This window comes from Maylandia zebra, linkage group LG4 (assembly GCF_041146795.1).
Source record: "Maylandia zebra isolate NMK-2024a linkage group LG4, Mzebra_GT3a, whole genome shotgun sequence".
Classification (NCBI taxonomy): Eukaryota; Metazoa; Chordata; class Actinopteri; order Cichliformes; family Cichlidae; genus Maylandia; species Maylandia zebra.
In genome coordinates, this window is record NC_135170.1 from 26,740,168 (window position 1) to 26,761,323 (window position 21,156).

At 39.6% G+C, this 21,156-nt stretch overlaps 2 protein-coding genes across 6 annotated transcripts in view; both read left to right on the forward strand.

Annotated features, from left to right (window-relative positions):
* pde4a (phosphodiesterase 4A, cAMP-specific) overlaps positions 1-11,705 on the forward strand; it is a 48,924-nt gene extending 37,219 nt beyond the window's left edge. For all 4 annotated transcript variants that reach the window (XM_012919442.4, XM_076883308.1, XM_076883310.1 and 1 more), the window contains 9 exons: positions 1,851-1,944; positions 2,028-2,191; positions 2,451-2,549; positions 2,639-2,803; positions 2,920-3,019; positions 4,808-4,962; positions 5,084-5,206; positions 7,322-7,504; positions 7,739-11,705. In XM_012919442.4, coding sequence (XP_012774896.2) covers positions 1,851-1,944; positions 2,028-2,191; positions 2,451-2,549; positions 2,639-2,803; positions 2,920-3,019; positions 4,808-4,962; positions 5,084-5,206; positions 7,322-7,504; positions 7,739-8,242 — 1,587 coding nt within the window. In that variant the 3' untranslated portion in view covers positions 8,243-11,705. The remainder of the gene's footprint in view (positions 1-1,850; positions 1,945-2,027; positions 2,192-2,450; positions 2,550-2,638; positions 2,804-2,919; positions 3,020-4,807; positions 4,963-5,083; positions 5,207-7,321; positions 7,505-7,738) is intronic.
* A 1,383-nt stretch (positions 11,706-13,088) lies between these two features.
* prkcsh (PRKCSH beta subunit of glucosidase II) lies at positions 13,089-20,923 on the forward strand. Of its 2 annotated transcripts, none has more exons than XM_004552160.5 (18): positions 13,089-13,246; positions 13,479-13,598; positions 13,723-13,839; positions 13,930-14,025; positions 14,132-14,189; positions 16,273-16,390; positions 16,842-16,971; positions 17,165-17,249; positions 17,508-17,586; positions 17,680-17,763; positions 17,851-18,015; positions 18,097-18,187; positions 18,503-18,572; positions 18,777-18,866; positions 18,973-19,047; positions 19,133-19,232; positions 19,343-19,502; positions 20,689-20,923. In XM_004552160.5, exons 2-17 carry the CDS (start codon positions 13,511-13,513, stop codon positions 19,487-19,489), a joined length of 1,593 nt encoding a protein of 530 aa, XP_004552217.1. In that variant the 5' UTR covers positions 13,089-13,246; positions 13,479-13,510; the 3' UTR covers positions 19,490-19,502; positions 20,689-20,923. The 2 variants fall into 2 exon arrangements, with proteins under 2 accessions (XP_004552217.1, XP_014263571.1); XM_014408085.3 differs by having other exon boundaries at positions 13,115-13,160; positions 13,478-13,598.
* The last annotated feature ends 233 nt before the right edge of the window (positions 20,924-21,156 follow it).

Here is a 21,156-nt window from a genome sequence, read left to right on the forward strand (position 1 = left end):
ACAAAAAGACAATAATATCAGTCTCATTCTTCATCCCCCTATAACCTGTCTACATCCGTGTCCTGTGAGAGTACACCGAGCTGCTTATAATCTGAGAAATAGCCTTGGGACTTTATGAAGTAGTCCAGCAGTTTTTACTGCAGGTACGATGCAGTGTCACATAATGGCCATTTCTATCCTTCACACCTGCGTCCCACATCCCTCTCTCTGGCTCTCTCCTGCTACCCCGAAGCTGGCCTCAATACAGACTAAAAGAAGGCAAGCATGCTGTCAGTGAAGGAGAAGCTTATTGTCTTGGTTCTGTGTAGATGCTTAATCCCCCTTTTGGTTATTTAACCCTCTGACTCTATGTAAATTTATACATTTTCACAGGTTTTTATTAATAAATGAAATTTGTAGACTTGTATGTGATGGGATATCTCGACACTTAATAAAAAGAAAAAGAATAAGGATTATAGGATTTACTTGATATCTCTGTATCACTAAGTACAGGTTATACTTTGGAGCACTTCCACGTGTTTTATTCATGACGGTATATATGCCTAAGATATATGCCTGATATATACCTTACATATGCAGGTGTGTGAGCCCACAGTCATGTCTGAACAGTGTTTGCATGTTTGCTTCATTAGTCTGTATCAGAGGAAGAGTGTTGTTTGTCCTGGCACTCGGACTGGCACTGTAGAAGTGTTGGTTGGCAGCTATGACTCAGCGTTACAGCATTAGGGAAGGAAAGAACCAAAGAGCGGGAGAGAGGAGGTTTGGGCTGAGCCTGCTTGCCTAAGTGTGCCACTGGGCTTCACTGGCCTTCCTGGCTGCTGATGGCTGATTCTGCCTGATTGCTCCTACAATTTATTGTTACAATTAGCTATTTGCCTGGCTTATTATGTAAGAGGTGACAGGCCAGGAAATGATGGGAAAATGGGAGATAACTATGGGGATAAGAGTGAGAGATGGGGGGTGTTGCACAAAATAAAACGGAAGGAAAACAAAGAGGAGCTTGTGACAGAGAAGGATTTGGGAGCTCAAGGGAGGTAATGGAGAATGCTGTTTACCTCTAGGGGGAGGGAGGAGCAGTTTTAAGTAACAGAGAGCTGTAGCGAGGAGCAGAGGCAGAGGAGGAGAGGGTTGACCTTGGTAAAGGTCAGAGACACCTGCCTACTCCCTCAGATTGTCACCCAAGAAGCCACCGCTCTCACATCAAGCTGAAGGACTGACTGTGAGGAGGCAGTTGCCATGGCAACTGCTCGGGTTGCCATGGAGATTGTTATGTGTGAAAGATCAGTCAGTGGGACACAGACTGAGGGGTCTGTCCGATTTGCATTGTGCTTTCACATAACTTGTCTGACAGGGAACTGTTAAGTCTCCCAAATCATCGTGTGGAGCTATGACAATAAAACGTTACATAAACGCAGCGAGAAGATTCAGGAACAGTGTTCAGTCTGTCTGCATGGATAATGTACTCATTTAATCATATTTGTGTCTGTAGTTCACAGCTGACACTGTAGTTGTATGGGAAAGAATACATAAAAGAAACATGCCACATTACTGCAGCACATCTCTGGAAATCAGAGTACAAGCACACTGAGTCGGGGTATTGAACAGTCTGTTCTCATCTGAGAAAAGGAGGCGGCATGATTCATAATTGATTCCCTCGCAAAATGAGGGTGATAATTTATTTTTTCATATTTGAATCACAGGAATGTTTTGTTGTTATATATCAGTGCAAATGGAATCTAAATTACAGTGTTAATATATAGTTGGATATGTCAGTAACACATGTCTTATGCTTCTATGTCCTAACTACTGTTCAAGTCACTCACTTCTGTCAATGTCTGTCCTCCCCTCAGTTTAAAAGGATGTTGAACAGGGAGCTGTCCCATTTGTCAGAGATGAGTCGCTCAGGGAACCAAGTGTCAGAATACATCTCCACTACCTTTCTAGGTAAAGAAAACCTGCCGCCCACTTGTTGCCAACTTTTATAGCAGCTTCACCCGCAGCTGATCTCTGACTTCTGCTTGTTGCAGATAAGCAGAACGAGGTGGAGATCCCGTCCCCCACCATAAGGGAGAGGGAGAAGCCCATGTGTCACATCAGTGGTGTGAAGAAGCTCACGCACAGCTCCAGCCTTTCCAACTCCGCCCTGCCTCGCTTCGGAGTGAAGACTGAACACGAGGATGCATTAGCCAGGGTAAACGGAAGTGAAACCTACTTTCTCAGCACATTGTATTTATTTATCTAATTCTAATACTAAATTCCTGTTTGCATTCTGTAGTCTTCTGTGAGAACATGTAAAGAGAATTTCACTCCAAAACACTGACAGCAATCATCACATTATGTCTACACTGGACCGTAGTAGATTGTGTTAAAATAAACTTTTCTACTGTGAACTTCTAAAGAACTGGCAGCACTGACAGTTTGGTGACATGTGTGTTTCTCTTTGCTCTCAGGAGCTGAACGACTTGAACAAGTGGGGCCTTAATATCTTTCGTGTGGCAGAGTTCTCTAATAATCGACCCCTCAGCTGCATAATGTATGCCATCTTCCAGGTGAGAGGCCGGTCTTAATGGAATGTGCAGCAACTAATAGAATGTAGAATGACTGTGATCATGACTCTTGTGGACTCCGCCTGTTGCAGGAAAGAGATCTACTGAAGACCTTTCGGATCCCTGTGGATACGTTTGTCACCTATGTGATGACCCTGGAGGACCACTACCATGCCAATGTGGCCTACCATAACAGCCTCCACGCTGCTGATGTCACTCAGTCTACTCATGTACTGCTGTCCACACCAGCTTTAGATGTAAGTATCTCTATTTAACTGCCAATGACAAGAAGTCCACACAGCTTCTAAAACGAAACAATAGTTAAGAGCCAAACTGCAAACTATGTGTTCCCCTCTTTGTTTCTCTCTTACAGGCTGTATTCACTGATCTAGAGATACTAGCTGCATTATTTGCTGCCGCCATCCATGATGTGGACCATCCAGGAGTGTCAAACCAATTCCTCATAAACACCAGTGAGTTAAAATGAGATTAAACTTGTACACACATACATTACCAGTCAAAACTTTGGACACTTGACTATTTACATTGTAGATTCTCACTGAAGGAAACAAAAAAAACTCCCAACAGTGTCACCAGAAAAGCACACCTCCTCCTCAGTGCTTCACGATGGGAACCATGCATGTAGAGACCATCCGTTCACCTTTTCTGCGTCACACAAAGACACGGCGGGTGGAACCAAAGATCTCAAATTTGGACCCATCAGACCAAAGCACAGATTTCCACTGTTCTAATGTCCATTCCTTGTGTTTCTTGGCCCAAACAAATATCTTCTGCTTGTTGCTTTTCCTTAGTAGTGTTTTCTTAGCAGCTTTTTGACCATAAAGGCCTGAATTCGCCTAGTCTCCTCTGAACAGTTGATGTAGAGATGTGTCTGCTACTAGAACTCTGTGTGGCATTTATCTGGACTCTAATCTGGTCCTCATGTGTGCCAGTTTCTTTGTAGTGCTTGATGATTTTTGGGGACACATTCAAAGTTTTAGCAATTTTCCAGAGTGACTGACCTTCAGTTCTTAAAGTAATGGACTGTCGTTTCTCTTTCCTTAGTTGATTGGTTGTTGACATAATATGAATTCTAAGTTGTCAAATAGGGCTGTCAAGTGAGTACCAACCAGACTTCTGCCCAACACAACTGATGGTCCCAACCGCATAAAGATGGCAAGAAATTCCACAAATGAATTAAATGAATGAGGGTTTGCAGCGCTGTCAACAAAGCAAAGGGTGGCTACTTTGAGGAATCTAAACTATAAGATAATATAAAAGTTATTTATCATTTTTTTCTTTGCTACAAAATTCCGTATATCTTGCGTAATATATTTGATGTCTTCGGTTTGTATCTACAGTGTAGAAAGCAGTAAAAAATAGAAGGTGTGTCCAAACTTTTGACTGGTAGTGTATCACACAGCAGGAGATAGTCTGGGTACAACATGTTCTCACTCACTCACATACTCTAAAACCTGGGGTTCTGCAGCATGGTGGTGGACTGGTTAGGACTGTCCCCTGTCAGAAAGAAGTGGATAGGTTGGGAAATTCCTCTTTGGAACAGGAAGAGGTGAATTTGAAGTTGCCTGTCTGTTTTTATTAGCTCCACAATAGAGAGGCCAGACCTCACTTTTCTCTCATAATCAGCTGTCATAAGCTCCAGCATCCCTTAATAAGTTCTGGAAACAGGTGCATAGATGGGAATACTCCAGAATTACATTGGGTTTAGGCATGAGTACCAACTGGGTAGCTTAGGACACATGGAACACCCACAGTGTTACTGTCACTACTTTGCACTAGAGAAACATCAAACACGCTCAGGTAATTTTAATAAAAACGAAACAACATAAACAATGGTGATAAAAAAAAAAGGTGAATTGGTTGAATATGCCTGATGTGTGATGTGCAATCATCACTAGCAAATTACTAGCAAAGAGAGGGTAGCTATAAAGAAACCAGTACAATAATGTCTATAACAATGTGTTTGTAAAAGTCTCTGATTTAAGAATGGGGATAATTCAGATAGCAAAAACTAAGCAGGGATTTTTATATATGCTTTACTGTTTTGTGTATATAAATTGTATTTATGATGTATATAGTGTAGTATACAACACGCACTTATATACATACATACATATATAGAGTGTGACTTCTCATTTTGTTTTGTAAATGCAACAGTTTACCCTTAAAAAATAGTAATTCTCAAAGGAGTTTTTGTTGTTCTTTTACTGATATCGATTGTTGCTTGATGCCTTCCTCAGACTCAGAGTTAGCCCTGATGTATAATGATGAGTCTGTGCTGGAGAACCATCACTTGGCTGTGGGTTTTAAGCTGCTTCATGAGGACAACTGTGACATCTTCCAGAACCTTACCAAGAGGCAAAGACAGAGCCTTAGGAAGCTTGTTATTGACATGGTGAGTGTCAACATATTCATTATGAATTATAGCTACCTTTCTCACTTGTCGTCATGTGACCCTTTCTACTTTTTATTTGTCTCTTTTTCCTCTAATCTACTCATACCTACTTTGTTCTCAGGTTTTGGCAACAGACATGTCTAAACACATGAGTTTGCTGGCAGACCTCAAAACTATGGTGGAAACTAAGAAAGTGACAAGTTCTGGAGTGCTGATGCTTGACCACTACACTGATCGAATACAGGTAAGCTACAGTTATTCAGTTAATTTAAAAGTACTTCCAGTCAACAAACAATGAGAGGAATATTTATAAAAGATAGGAGTGTTATAAAAGATAATGAGACCGTGAACGTGGCTCACCACAATGTTTTTTAAAGGTGGAGACAAGTTGGAAACACAATAAATATGAAGCTGGCATTTTGTTTTAAATAAACTAAACCCTTAGAGTGCATGTATAAGACAGGTGTAGCCACCACAAAGACAGCCATTCGTTTCTGGGCTTTGGTTTTCAAGGCTGGACTCCACGGCTGTTGCAGTCTTGTTATTTTGGCACAGAAGGGAAGTATCTGAATGTAATGGTGGAGTTCTAGGGCATCATGTAATGCTAGCATGCTTGGTTACCAAAGTGCATTGCACAGACGCAGATGTCAACTAATCGGTACAAACAACACTGAATGGACTCTTAAGTACAATAACCAACAAGCCATTTCAAGAAGCACCTAAAAGTGTTGACTTTCAAATGGCAGAAGCAAAGCCGCTTGCATTGGCCTTAACCTGTCAGTTTTGAAGCCAGCCTTTCAAGTGGCAGTTTTTGGCATTTGAAAGATTACTTCATCTTTCAGAGCTGTAAGCTGCTGCTTGGTTGAACAATATACTTCACACACCAAACTCCTGCAAGATCTAAAATCCAGACTGACAGTGTGGTGAATGGGACAGAAATGAAACATCCCCAGTTATCTCAGCCAAGGTGATGGTGGTTGCTGACAGTTTCTAAAGCAGCTGATCAGCTGTCTTTGAACAAAGACGAAACAACGGTGTTGATTCGAAAAGTATTTGAATCCACGAAAGACTAGATTCTAACAACTTATTGTATTATTATATGTGTCAAGAGTTTTGGAAAGGACAGCTAATCTGGAATTTCTCACCACTGGAGAAACTAAGTGATTTGCACTGCTCCAGTCAGATGTCACAGAAGAACAGGTGACATTAACAGCGGGAGTTAAAGGAAGAGCTCAGGTGACATCTGGATTAAGCGATAACATCTTTACAACCCTTTCATTGGGAGGTTAGATACAGAGGTTAATTAAATTCAGCTGCAAGCAGTGGAGGATGTTTTCTGAGGATTTAAACATGAAGAACATTTTTGCTTAGTAGCTGTCAAGATCAATAAGGAGGAAAGAGCAGTTACTGAGACTTTGGAGAATTGTACCAACTTGTGGAGGAAAGGAAAGGAAAAGAGAATGAATGTGAAAAAGGTCATAAAAACATTGGGTTTGCACCACATTTTTCAGTCGCTTTGTCAATTTAAAATGCTTTAAAATGTCAGACAACTTAAAGGGAAAAAGTAGACGATGGGCAAACAATCTTCATGTTTATCAGATTTCAGGATAGTGTTAATCAATGCTACGGCCATTACTCAAAAAAGGTGAGGTATTACTCTTTACTTTTCTATTACTTATAAACCTGAAGCTACAGTCCCACACACCAATAGAAATCCCCACCCTAACAAGGACACGCATATAAAGAGCCCAAAAAGACTTTAAAGGAATTGTCACCGTAATTCAACTGCATAGGTTTAAATAGAGGCCAGCAAGCTTATTGCTTTTGTTACCTGTTGAAGTTAAGGCTCTGGCTGCAGGGCTGGGGTCAGCATACACTCAGCTATTATGTCATTCTGGGTTCTTGCCTAGCTTTGTGTTTGCATGATGTCTGCGCAGATGCTTGCAAAGGGCCGAAGCTGCGTTAACAGTATAATGCAACTGTTTCTGTCATGGACGCAGTCTTCATTTCACTATCGCATTCTTGTCCATTTATGCAATAACAATAAAGGTAATGTCCGTATCGCTACACTTCAAAAGCCGTAGACCATGACACCAGTTTGTTCCTCCCTGCACATAAACTGAAAGTAGCTGATTGTGGTGCACAGAAAGAAAAAAGCTTGTTTCTTTGTTTGTTTGTTTTTTATTTCTAACACAAGTAACAACATAATTTTAACTGTCATTTAATTATTGAATTTAGTAGTACTGCATTACTTAAAAAATGTCATGTGATTACAGTAACAAGTTTCATCCAACACTAGTATTTCTAGCTTTGTACGTTCACAATATAATGTGAGGTAAATGATTTTGTATATGTGCAGGTATTGAGGAACATGGTGCACTGTGCTGACCTGAGCAATCCCACAAAGCCTCTGGCTGTGTATCGACAATGGACAGAGAGAATCATGCAGGAATTCTTCAGGCAGGGAGACAAGGAGAGAGAGCGGGGGATGGAGATCAGTCCCATGTGCGATAAACACACTGCATCTGTGGAAAAAAGTCAGGTAAATGAGCAGCAGTGAAATACACACATGTATGAATATAACAGCACGCAACTGGATAACTGTTAATGCTGTAGGTGGAGTGATAACTACAGTGCAGAGAGTGATTTATCAGCTCTGATCGCAGCAGTCATCCTCCTACATTTTTAATGCTGATTTGCAGGCAGTGAAGAAACACCACTGTGCTAGCTTATGTCATGTCAGTCATTGCCTTTTTCTTTTTTTTCCTTTACGTAGGTGGGCTTTATTGACTACATTGTCCACCCGCTGTGGGAGACATGGGGGGATCTTGTACACCCTGATGCCCAGGAAATCTTGGACACTCTGGAGGACAACAGAGACTGGTACCAGAGCACTATTCCCCAAAGCCCCTCACCACCTCCTGTGGACGACGACAAGGATCTAAACGTGTGCATAGACAAGTTTCAGTTTCAGCTCACTCTGGAAGAGAGTTTACAGCGGGAACAGGAAGACGAGGATGGCAAGCCCACGCCAAACCATGTGGCACAGGACTGCAGTCACGGGGAGGATGAGTGCAAAAAGGATGAAGAAGAAGACATAATGGCAGAGGAGGAAAATGAGGATATAATAGAAGAAGAAGATGAGGTGGCAATGGAAGAAGAGAACTTGGAGGAGGAGCTGAAATCTCAGTTGGGTGGGGGGCCTGACAAGGACAGACTTTCTGACACAAGTCCTGTAGAAGAAGAGGAGGATTCTTCTTCACAAGCTGACGATACATGAGTTTTGCTCCTGTATCTCCCTCCTCACTTGCACACATTATCTTGTTCATCCTTTCAATGGCCAAACCAAGAACAAATAAGACTGCAATGACAATACACACCTTTAAATATATTTTTCAAAAAGGGAATAAATACAAATTGCTTAAAGAGAAGTTAATTACACAGCAACTGTAGATTTGGAGTGGCAACAAGTCTTTCGACTGATTCCACAGTGAACTTTAGACTAAGAGGAATCTAGGAGAGCATTAATGTTGGGCGACTGAAGACAGCGTAGCACTCTGGGAGTAGAATGCACACACATAAACACACATGAAGTAACACACAACTTATAGAAAGAAAGAAAAACAGGAGCAGGAAATCCACCAATGCAATGTGTGTACGAGCATGCAGCAGTCATGCAGTAAAAGTGTGCTCCGCATATTCCCTGTCCTTTCTTTTTTCGGGAGGCAGAAACACACGCTGGACTGTATGTTTGTATGTGTGCATTTATTAGAGGGACACTGATAAGTATTGAATCTCTTTGGAAAAAGCCATCCCTTAATGGAGTATTAACTAGTGTTCAGTCAGTATTAGTAATTCATGTTCGTTAGAATCTCAATAGAAACTGTTCTCCTCAGAAAAGCTACACGTCCGAGTAACTTCTTTTTTTTTCCATTTCTGTCGGAAAGAAAAATAAGATAATCCCATCGGAGTTGGAGGAGGTGAAGGAAAAACTACGGAAGGAAAGGAAGATGCTGCGACGAAGGGGCCATCGGGTCCCATATCCCCCTTTTTCCCTTTACGCGGAGAGTGCTACTGGTGCAAGATGGCTCTGTGCCTTTCTGAAACACCAGCTTCTTGAACGGAGCTGTCGTGAAGCAATGCATTGTGGGACAGGAGTGTCTGAATTTGTCATCATTTTTGATTGTCTCTTGTTGAAGATCTCTCTCTCTTTACTGTTCATGGTATCGTGGTGTGTATCTCACACGTACAGTTTCTGTGGTGATATGTTTTCAGCTGTAAGTCTTCCTTTGTTGCTCTTCTGGTAATATAATAACTCAGAACTCTAAATGCAGAGCAATCACTACCACCACCACAACCACCAGTAGACTCTTTCCAGCTTATGTTCTTTTCTTTTTTAATTTTTAGAATATTTTTTTTAAACTTTCTGAGAATAAGCCATGTGATGCTTTGAAGCATACGTTTTGCCTATTTTATATTTGACAGTTGCCGAATACGTTGAAGGGACACGGGATTATTTCATCAGCAGAACAAATTTTTTTAAACGCCATCTCACGCCCACTTGCACTGCGTGGTCATGTCTCCTCATACACAACCAATCTCACCAAAGTAAAGGATGAGAAACTTCAGTGGGTGAAGTGATTCAAGGGAAGACAGATGAATAAGAAAATCAGGGAGGCAGAATGTCAGGGGAAAGAAGCGTGACGTGGCCAAATAGGAGGTCTAGCGGTCCCTAATCATCCTTGTTATGTTTGATGCTTTTTTGCCTTAATGTCAGATGCAGGATATATGCCTGCTAGTATGTAGATTTATAAGATATACAATAGATATCCTAGTATATTTATATCACGTCTGTATGCTTATTTCTGTGAGTATCAGTGGGTCTATACACAATGTATCCAGCATTGCATTTGGAGGGAAAAGGTAGACACTGCTGCTGACTAGCTGTTATGTTGTTGCTGTGCTTGGACCAACGTAAAGAATGTGTTGTTTTCTAATCACAACGACTATCTTATTATAGCTATCTGAAGGCATTGAGGGGGAAATAAGAATTGAAAGGGGGAGTTGAGGTGTGTGTGTTTTTGGTAGGTTTAAGAGGAAGATGTTGTCACACTCATCGTCGCTCACTCACTGGCATTGCCGTATCTCGTCGAGCGGATGTTCAGGATTCGATCGACAACAGCTCAAACCGGCCGCAGTTTGTCCAGGTGTTCGTTTCTCACAGGGTATAAATGAATTAAATACATAAACAAACAAAAGAACACGAGTGGGGTTCTTTTGAAGGTAAGACCAAGTTCCTGCAGGTCAGTAACTCAGCTTATCTGAAGACACCACCACAGACTGGTGTAAGAAAAGCCCCATGGGCACAGCTGCGAGGCCCCCCACACACAGGCTGTTTCATCCAGTGAAATGGGAAGTTACTCAAATAAAAGATTCCCATATGCACTGGCCTTTTTTTTTCAACACGTTGCTTTGTTTTGTGGCTTCTCGTTCTGTTATAAGCTATAAAAACATCAATATTTAATTGCCATACAAACACAATACTGTAGCAATTGTTTCTTATTAAGGAAATTATTAAAGTGATTGATTGCTGCCATTCTTTTTAAATGATGAGAAGAAAACCAGGGGAAGTGTTTTCTTTGAACAGTTTGTGTACAGTTTATTTTTATATCATTCTGGTGGATGGTCTGGAAAATGAATCACGTGTTGATGACTATAGCTATAAGCATTACCACTCTTGTATATAATGTAATATTGGATTGTAAATTATAAATTTATCCGCATCATCATGATTAACAAATAACCACTTAAAGTTGTTAAGTGAACCACTGCAGGCCACATCCTCATATTTCCATTTTTTAAACATATGTTCTCCTCACTCGTGCTGTCCTATTTTATTTTATTTTTTCACTTTTTAGTTGTTCACATTTATTGTTCAAATCAAATATATTCGTACCAGCACTTTATTTCATCAGGTTTCGAGGCAGACGGTGTGTTTCAGGTAGTGTGTGCTGCTGGTTTGGTCATTCGCAGTCACTTATTGATTATATTCCACTGGGCCAAACCACAAACCCTCATTGTGAAGCAGTTAGCGTTCACCTCTCTCTGCAGGCATAACCAAACAACCCAATCATTCTCGATTAAATGTCCAGATGAGACTGAACCCATTTGACCAATGCGATCAAATGGAAGTTGAGGTAGTCACATAGGATACAGTTAAAGGAGATAAATGTGTCCTTATGTGACTTGGCCCTTTCTAGCACCGTCACCACCTCGGTTTCTTAGTAACTTTAATCACTATCTAGCCTGATAGCCTAAATGTCCATCCCATGGTGGCTTACTTAGCTGGTTCCCATCGGGTTTGCTGTCAGGTTATTGTTGTCACAGACTGACTCCCTCTGAGAATACTTCTCTGGGCTTTAATTCATGTGTTTGTTCATGAGTAAGAAAGGTTATTCAAGGGAAAAAAAAAACATGAAATGATTGTAATATTTGTAAATGATGTTGCTGTAATGTGTAAAATGTGTCCAAGTTATTTTTTATTATATTATTTTTATGAGAGTTTTTCCTCTTGACAGAGCTGAGGTGTCATTTTGTGAATAAATGCATTTAATAAGCAAACATCTATATATAAAACAATATTATAGTATATCAGTATATTTTTCTTTTATTTCACTGTTCAGTACTGTAAAGTGTGTTAAAATACAAATAAAGAAAGATTTTTCTATTAAATGCAAACTCCACTCTCCTGTTTGCTACGTTTTTCTTCTTCACATTAATGGTTTCTAATAACTCTATGCAGCTTAACACGGACAAAAAAGTGTCTAACTTGTGCTTTTGTGAGCATTACCGCCCAACTCAGAGCTTGGGGTGTTTCTCACCCATTGTAAAAGCTATCATTTTTTCATCATTTTTTTAAATCACATTTTTGACTTTTGATGCTCATATCAAGTCTGATTCACTCGTTTTGCTTTTTTTTCATTTAAGAAATATAGCTAAAGAAAAAAGAATTAAGAACTCCAGAGTTCTTATTTATTGCATCTATTACAATAAATAAGGAGATTCATTCATTATTTTTCTTGTGAATTGGACCTGCTTGTCCATGTCTTTATCTCCTCTCACTTGCATTTGACTATTTTCATGACTGTTATCTATTAATCACCTCCAATCTGTTTAAAATGATTTTAACTCACTGTCACCCCAATTCTAAAGTTTTCTTGTCGGGCTTGTTTATATTTCAGTTTAATAATCTTGGTCCATTAAAGCCTTAAGGAGCAAGGCCAGTACCAACATTGTTGAACCACTCCACCCCTGTTCTTCAGACTGTGGCATCCTTTTTGAGACAAGTATTTTAGTAGTGTTTGCGACTTGCTTTGATCGTGTCCATTTTGACTTGGCAGTTTTTGTTAATCCACAGAAAATGTTGTTTGCTGTGGATTAACTGAAAAAAAAATAGACATTTCTATATTAATAGTGGAACAGGAACCTTTTTGCAATTTCAACTGTTTAACTTTTACTTAACTCATTTGGTTTACAATTAATGGCAATCGAGGTGGGGTCAGCTAAAAGTTAAAAATCCCTGGACTTCTTCACATTTTCCATAGTCATCCAGTAGGCGTGCTTAACTTAATTTAGCCTGCAGCTTGGTTTATTTTCAGTTAAACTTCAGAGTGGCTTAGCTTGTTTACATTTTGGTTTTTAAAAGATTTACAGTAGTTCCTTTTCCCCTCACGTACTCTTAGGTAAGTATTGTAACCTTGGAATGCACCTCTATTTGGACCTGTTTGGTCTAGTACAGGTAGGTTGGTACATGCATACACCTAGATTTAAATAAGATTTCCTATTTGTATTAAATCTGGTACTGTGGTTTTAAAGAGAGGCTATTGCGTAGGGACATTTTTGATATAGATTTATAAATGTGTTATGAAAGTTTAAAATCAATGCATAAATGCTTAAATGTTATTTACCCCATAGTTAAATATTGGTAAAAGTGCAAACAGTGATGACTACCTCTCTTACACGAGATGGCTGCGTCCCCAGAGTCCTCTACACTTCAGACAAGCGCAAAGGGTCTTCCCGTTCTCCGCCAATCACAGGAGCCACATAAGAGCGTCGTCCAATCAGAGTGAAACATGACAGAGGAAGGGGAGGGTACATGTTCATGCGCAAGAGCTTTGTCAATACGGAGCTAGGCGGTGGCAGAGTTTAGCTATTAGCTCTTTTGAAAACAAGATAAAAATATAAAGTCCTGTTTGGGCTTCAGCGCATTAGTTGAATTGCAAAGGTAATATGACGTTATGATATTGAAATACACTCGAAGGGTGTTTTTATATTAGCATTTTAATTTTGTAATATGTTAATGCGGTAGCTAAAGGTGCTAGTTAGCATTGATTTGTTAGCTCGGGATATAAAATTGATACAGTTAGCTCAGGCACGTTGTAGTTTATAAAGTTATGGCTCCTGGTGTGCTTCCTATTGAAGCTGCGTTTAACCTGTATATTTTTTATGACCGATAGGTCGTGGTGCCGTTGCACGGTGGACTGTCATTATGTCCTGTCAGTTCCTGCTCCTGCTGTTGCTGAGTGTAGGAGTCTCCGCGGTGGAGGTCCAACGTCCTCGCGGTGTCCCTTTGTCAAGTAAGCATTTATATCTTTAAACAAGACTAAAACGCATCAATTAGTTCACCGAACCTCTGGTAGTCAGCTACTTGTAATGCGGAGCTTTCATGGCACTAATAAAATAAACTTGAAACCTCGACAGAACGGCAGTTTTATGAAGAGGGCAAACCCTTTACGTGCCTAGATGGCTCCCGGACCATTCCGTTTGACAGAGTAAATGATGACTACTGTGACTGCCAGGATGGATCTGATGAGCCAGGTGTGTATATCCTGGAGTCTGATTACTCTTTTCATAGAACGTTTGAATTAGGTAGTTGCTGCTAAATGCACCTGTGCTGTTTATTTTCAGGCACTGCTGCTTGTCCCAACGGCAGCTTTCATTGCACCAATGCAGGTTTCCGTCCAACCTTCATCCCCTCTTCTCGCATCAATGATGGGATCTGCGGTAATTTATTTATTTATTTATTTTTTTAAATCATGCTGACCATTTTTATTTCTGTTCTTTTGTGTGGCTATGATTTTGTTTACACCTTGAATTCTTTTTTTTGCAGACTGCTGTGACACAACTGATGAGTACAACAGTGGTGCTACGTGTCAGAACACATGCAGGTGGGATTTATACAACTTTCTTAACTATTTTTGCTTTCACTTATACTCAGTGTTGGGAAGGTTGCTTTTAAAATGTATTCCACTACAGATTACAGAATACATGCCGCAAAATGTACTTTGTAATGTATTCCGTTACGTTACTCAATGAGACTAACGTATTCTGAATACTTTGGATTACTTAATATATTATCATGCTTTTTACAACTTTTTACATGAATGTACTATTGCTGTGTGATTTATTACTATTACTGAAGGTCCGCGGCTCCAAACCGTAGTAAAGGGACCTCTGGCTAATACGTCAGGTTCCGTGTTGGGCTCGTAGCCGAAAAATAGCTTTAATTTGTTGTCTGGGTCAAGTTTGAGGCAGAGAGAGGCGTTGAAAGGCTGCTCCAACGGAACTTATTGTTTCGGAGGAAAACATGAACACAGTGTACAGTCGAGTCTTAATAGCTTACTTACAACTGGGCTCGTCAGGCACTCTTCTTTAGGGATGGGTATCGTTTAGGTTTTATCCGATACCGGTGCCAAATCGGTACTTTTGAAACGGTGCCGGTGCTCAAACGGTGCTCAAACCGGTGCTTAAAGAATGGAGAACACAAAATTGGTCCAAAAACCTCTCATGTTCAGCTGTTTTTTGTAAAAAGATAACAATGTTAGCCTTTTCTGCAGCTATGGGGCATATATGGTATCACTCTTGGCTGGAAGCAGTGCTTAAACAATGGAAAAAACACAAACTTTGTCCAAAACCTCTCATGTTTAACTGTTTTCCACTTTTTCTTTGGTCATTTTAGTCTTTTTGGCCAGGGTGAAGGGAGTATCTGCCATCAAACAAGAAGACAGCCGCATGTAGCTATGATGATGTTTGCTAGTTCACCTTACATGCATTAATGTAATAACGTGGTTAGCCTACTCAACGTAAATTACACATGAACAACATTAAGCTACTCACGCAGAGAAGAACGGCTGCTGCTGCCATCATCATCCGTCATCATTTCTGCTACACTGGCAGGGCTAGGGGCCAGGACTCTCCTCTTCGTGTTTTTGGGGGATGTTGCATAACAGGCAACCCACCCGGAGTAGATGTGCTCGGTGTGAGGTCTCGCAGCAAGCTATCAAATACGGCGCATTTCTCAGCTTTTAAAAAAACGCTATGCGTCGCCAGGTGTTTCATCGGATTTGAGGTGTTACCTCCTTTGACAGTATCACAGTATCAGCTTAAAGCACTTGTTGCTGCTGAGTTTGCATATTTTGCTGTGAAGTACAGCCAGACTTTTGACCGCTTGGCCTTGGACATTTTTAATCTGTAGCTCTGCTCTAAAAGAACGTACGTACCTGGACCCGCCTACTATCCTCGGAAACGTAAAATGATTGGCTAGAAGTGTATCACAGCTCAGGAAAAAAAGCACCGAAATAAAGCACCGAAATGTGCGCTGCTTTTCGGTCTGGTTACTACCGTTTATGTCAGATGGCACCGGACACCGGTACCCATCCCTACTATTCTTGGCTGCAGTGGTTATTATATTTACATGCTTCCAGCTCCCATTTCTGCTCGATGACAGCTCGTACTTTTCCACTCTCCTTTTTCTCCCTCCTCGCGCTCACAGACACATAACGGGTATGGCAGTCCATTCTCCCTGCAGCACGGACTACACTGCCCATGATGCTACATTCTTTAGGGCTATGCCTGTAGCATTCTGCCTATTAGCTTAGCACAACAACAACAACACCCAGGAAACACAGTCGCAGAGAGAGAGCATCACCCTGTAACCATGGCAACCGTAACGCTGCCGCCTGGAACAACAAAACATAGCTGTCAAAACAAACCCAAACAGTCCTGACCCGCCACAATATGAAACAGGAAATGTAATCCATTTATTTCAACAAAGTAACTGTATTCTGAATACCACCTTTTTAAACGGTAACTGTAACGGAATACAGTTACTCATATTTTGTATTTTAAATACGTAACGGCGATACATGTATTCCGTTACTCCCCAACACTGCTTATACTTGCATATACATATTCAGTGTTTTCGGTAGATGTTTATTATTCAGAATGTTTTATATGATGTTTAACTTGCAGAGAGCTTGGGCGAAAAGAGAGAGAGAGCTTGCAGAAGATGGCTGAAATTGCAAAAGAAGGCTTTCTGCTAAAACAACAACTCATCCACGAAGCCAAAATGGGTCTAGAGGATAAGAAGGTGTGAATGACAAAACAACCTGTGGTCCTTTTGCAGTATGCCTCTGAAACATGAATCCTTAGTCATAATCATTTTGATGTAGAGATGCCGGTGCCTAACAAAATACACTTGCAAATGTTTACATCAGTTACCTCTTAGAAACTCACATTTACATTCAGAAACCAAATATTAGACAAATTGCACAAAAAAACCAAAACCAAAATAATTTCAAGTATCAAAATGTTGTTGTTTTTTTGTTTTGTTTGTTTTTTAAGTTTTAACTAAGTTACTAGTGCCACACGTGCAATAGACTAGCGTTCTATGTGACCTGTTTTGGGGCTGCATTCAGTACTTATATTTTTCTGGATTTTAATGTTAGGGTATCGTTTGCTTTCTATAGTGATTTGTTTATATTTTCCACAGCTATTGTGTATAGGTTAAATTGTTATATTTTATAATTTTCTCTCAATAGGCCAAACTTGGAGATGTTCAGGGGAGTAAGAAGGATATGGAAGCAAAGGTGGAGGCTCTAAGAACAGTAAAGGAGTCTGCAGAGCAGCCTGAGAGAGAAGCTAAAGAGCGCCATCTGAAGGCCTGGGAAGGTAAACTAAGATTTAAAAGTATATCGCCATCTACTGTTTGTAATGAGCATGACATTACAGGTTCTCTAGTGTCATTTAAGCTAAATATTAAATATTGTTTGATCCTGATTGTTTTGCAAGTATGGCTCATTCGCAACGCATAGCAAGGTTGTTAATTAAATTTTCATATATAATTTTTTTTCTTTTTCCCCAGATCAAAAAGCTCTCATTCAAAAAGAAAAAGATAGTGCTAGAATGGCTGAGGTGTTTCTTGAACTTGATGATGATGCAGATGGTTTGTGAGTACTGGCACCCTCCAGAATTGTTGGGACACGTAACAAACTGAAAAATATATCTAGTTAAACAGCTGGTGACATGCCATAGAGACCACTTTGGTAACAATAGCAACACCGTGAACTGATTGTAACTCTTTGAAACAAAGGGTTGACATGCCATTTAATATATACACTTTGGCTGATCATTATCCTGAAGTAATTTAGCATTTGTTGTAGCATTTGTCTTTATCCAAGTAATTTATATATTTTTTTACGCCACAGTGTGTCAGTGCCTGAGCTTTTGTCTCATTCTGAGCTTGACCCAGATGCAGACGGTTCCTTCACAGAAGCAGAGGCGCAGGTAAAACGGATTCTGTTTGTCTTCTGGTAAAGTTTACTGGGTTTTAGAAACTGTGACACATCAAAATCTGAACCTTTCCTTTGTTTTGCATAGGGACTATTGGGAGGAGTGGATAAAGTAGACACAGTAGCATTTGAATCTATCTGGAGTAATGTCAAAGAAAAATACATGTCAGAGGTAAGATGCTATACTTTTTATTTTTTTAATTTTTTTTAATAAATAGTAAATTTCATGAGAAATTTATGTAAATATTGTTGGCATCAGTCCAACGCAGACACCCCAGCACCAGAGGAAACTTCACGGGAGGAAATAAACGAGCCCGTCTCTGACAACGAATCTGATCAGTACCCTGACGATGATATACCAGAGGATGAAGATGATGATGATGAAGAGGATGAAGATGATGACCGCGATGAGCATGACTATAAGGTCAGCTCACTGAATTTTTCATCAAACTTCTGCTGGATGAGTCAGAGTTATTTTTGGAGTTAACTTATGTTTGATTTGCAGATCCCTCCTACAGCGAGGACTGAAGAAAAGAAGGATGATGATGAAGGAGCTATGCCTCCCTATGACCAAGAAACGCAGAACCTCATTGATGGTAAGAATGCGTTTAAAACTGAGTGACTCATCCTGTCCTGAGCAATAAGTATTTGACTCATCACAGATGTAGAAGCATGTCAGTTTGCATTTTAATGTTCTAATTTGAAATGAATTATTCATTATGTTTTGCAATAAATTGTACAGAAAAGGAATTAAATTCCCCAGCTGTGTATCTTTTATATGACACGAAGTTCATTACATATGAAAGCATCAAGAGGAAGTCATGATTTGCTCAGACCTTTTGTATGTTTGTGTGTGTTTTTTGTGAGTTTGTTGTACGTGTATATTTCAAGTCTGTGCATCTGATTCCCAGCTGCTCAGAAAGCCAGGGATGAGTTTGATGAGGCTGAGAGAGCTCTCCGGGAAGTAGATGATCAGATCAGGTAAGTGCTCAGCCTGAATGTGAAGAAGCCTCTTTGCCAGTAATGCAATCAGCTTTTGTTAACATAATGAGAGTTTAAATTTCAACAGCTGCATTGATTTGTATTTTTTTTTTTTTTTTTTTTTTTTTTACACAATCAGCGAGTTATTGTAATTGAAACCTGTAAACAAATACTGTTTAATTTTGGATTGGGTATTTGTTTCAGGAACCTTGAGAAGGAAATCTCTTTTGACTTTGGACCCAGTTCTGAATTTGCCTACTTCTATAGCCAGTGTTATGAGTTGACTACAAGCGAGTATGTATTGTAAAAAAAACAAAACATATTTTTTTTAATGCTTTGTATAATATTTATTATATATATTATATATTTCTGAAGGTCTAAGTTTGTCTGTTTCTTTCAGGTACATCTATAGACTGTGTCCATTTAACAGGGTAACCCAGAAATCCAAGTTTGGTGGATCAGAAACTAACTTAGGGTAAGACAATATCTGTTCTTTCTATTTCGCATGGCTTTGCTTGAGTCTTTGCTCATCCGTGTTTGCCACCATTTTCTTTGTGCAGATCCTGGGGGAAATGGGCCGGTCCTGAGGACAGCATCTATTCTGTAATGAAGTATGAACATGGAACAGGTTGCTGGCAAGGCCCCAGCAGATCCACCACAGTGAGTGACACCCAGCCAGGCATCATTTAATCTTTTCTGTCTTAATTTGACTTTAAATAATTGCTGTTATTTTACAGAGAAACAATATAATTTGTTGTTTTCCCTTTTAGGTTAAGTTAACATGTGGGAAGGAAACTGTTGTGATGTCTACCTCAGAGCCTAGTCGCTGTGAGTACCTGATGGAGTTTACAAGCCCTGCAGTCTGTCAGGAGCCCCCAAGCCTGGAAATATCGAGTCATGAGCACCAAGAACTCTAGATCTTTTTGATTAGTAAGTAACTCCCAACTTCTGAGTATTTGTAGCAAACCAGTATCATCCTCCTTTCACGTCTTCCTGTCCATCCCTTTTATATATCAAATGTTTCTTATGGCCAGCATTGTTTAAAGCTGGCATATTTTCTTTGCTTAACCAAATGAAAATGTTGTACAATCTGAAGGTTTAGCATTTCAGAATTTTTGGAAGAATTAGGTAAAGCTTCATTTTAGAAGAAGAGCAGGCCAGCAGCAAGATCCAGGTAAAGGCAAGTTCATAATAATTCATCGTAGTGATTAAGAGGGTTAGAATTAATGAAGGCCAGAACTTAATGATGTCCTGTAAGGGTAAGATGAATGCAAACGGTACTACAGTATTCCACATCAGCACTCTTACAATAGTGCATACATCCTTTACTGCACACAGTTGGAACTTTAGAGCTTCCAGCTGTTTGAATGATGTCACAGGTCTAAACATTGCTACCAGCTCAGATTGTAAAATGAGTTCTTATTTTTAGAAAGTAATTTAGGGTTTGTTGTTGAATCGCAGTTACTGTCACACATTTCATACCACAGTGATATAGTGATATCAAATTATAAGTTTGCCCGCAAGCCGCCCACAGATGTCGTAAATGGTAAACAGATATCTAATACAGTTTTTCTTGAAATACAAAGTGATGTAATGCTGCAAATTATGAAGCGTGGTTAATCTTAAATTAAATTGATTTCTTATAGCCATTTGTCTTAGATTTTGTGGGTGATGCACAGTTGATAGTTACATACCTGATGTTAAAGTGCTTTAAAATGGTATGGTAATAGGGATTCTTATTAGAGATGCACCAATACTCATGTTTTTTTAAAATAGTTTTGGTTTGTATTTATAGATAAATGTTACTGACTGTCTAGTGGCTATAAATTAGGTGAGTATCTGCCAACGCTGGTGATTTCCAGTTACATCGGTGCATCTCTAATTGATCTGGTACAGCAAAATAAAACTTGAATGTGTCATCCTCTAACATTAACATGGCATCCATCTCGAATGTAAGCAATAATTAGGAGGCATCTGTGCTGCAGATGCTTAGTCCTCAGGAATGAAACCATTAGGGATCAGTGACTAAATTGTTCTTCCTTTTTTAAATAACAACAAAGACATGACTTAGGCAAACAAGCCATTGAAATAAACATGTATGTGCTCCATCTTGCAGGTTGTTCTCAAGGGACCACAGTCACTACAGCAGTATGAAGTTGCCATGCTGTGAGCAGCATCACCTTGGTGTTGGTTAACAATTAACGATAAATTCCAATGATTAGTTTCTCTTTCACTTCTGTAGCATCATCTAAATTTCCAACTTCCAGTGCTACCTGTTTATTTGAGCCTGTTTCTATCCACTGTAGTGTCATTCCATTATTTTGAAATAAACTTCTTATCGTGCTGTTAAATTTTGTGTACCAGTGCTTTTTTTTTTTGTCAGAAATAAACTTTAAATCTAAATAACTTTTCTTATGATCACAAAACATATGGATATATTACATATATCCAATCCTATTGATTATTAAATATTTAACTGAAGAGCTGGTGGAAATGTGTCATTTAAAAAAATAATTCAGTGTGCGTTATTGTTGCAATTATCGAAACACTCAAGCCAACAAACCAGCCTTACTGAATGTGCATG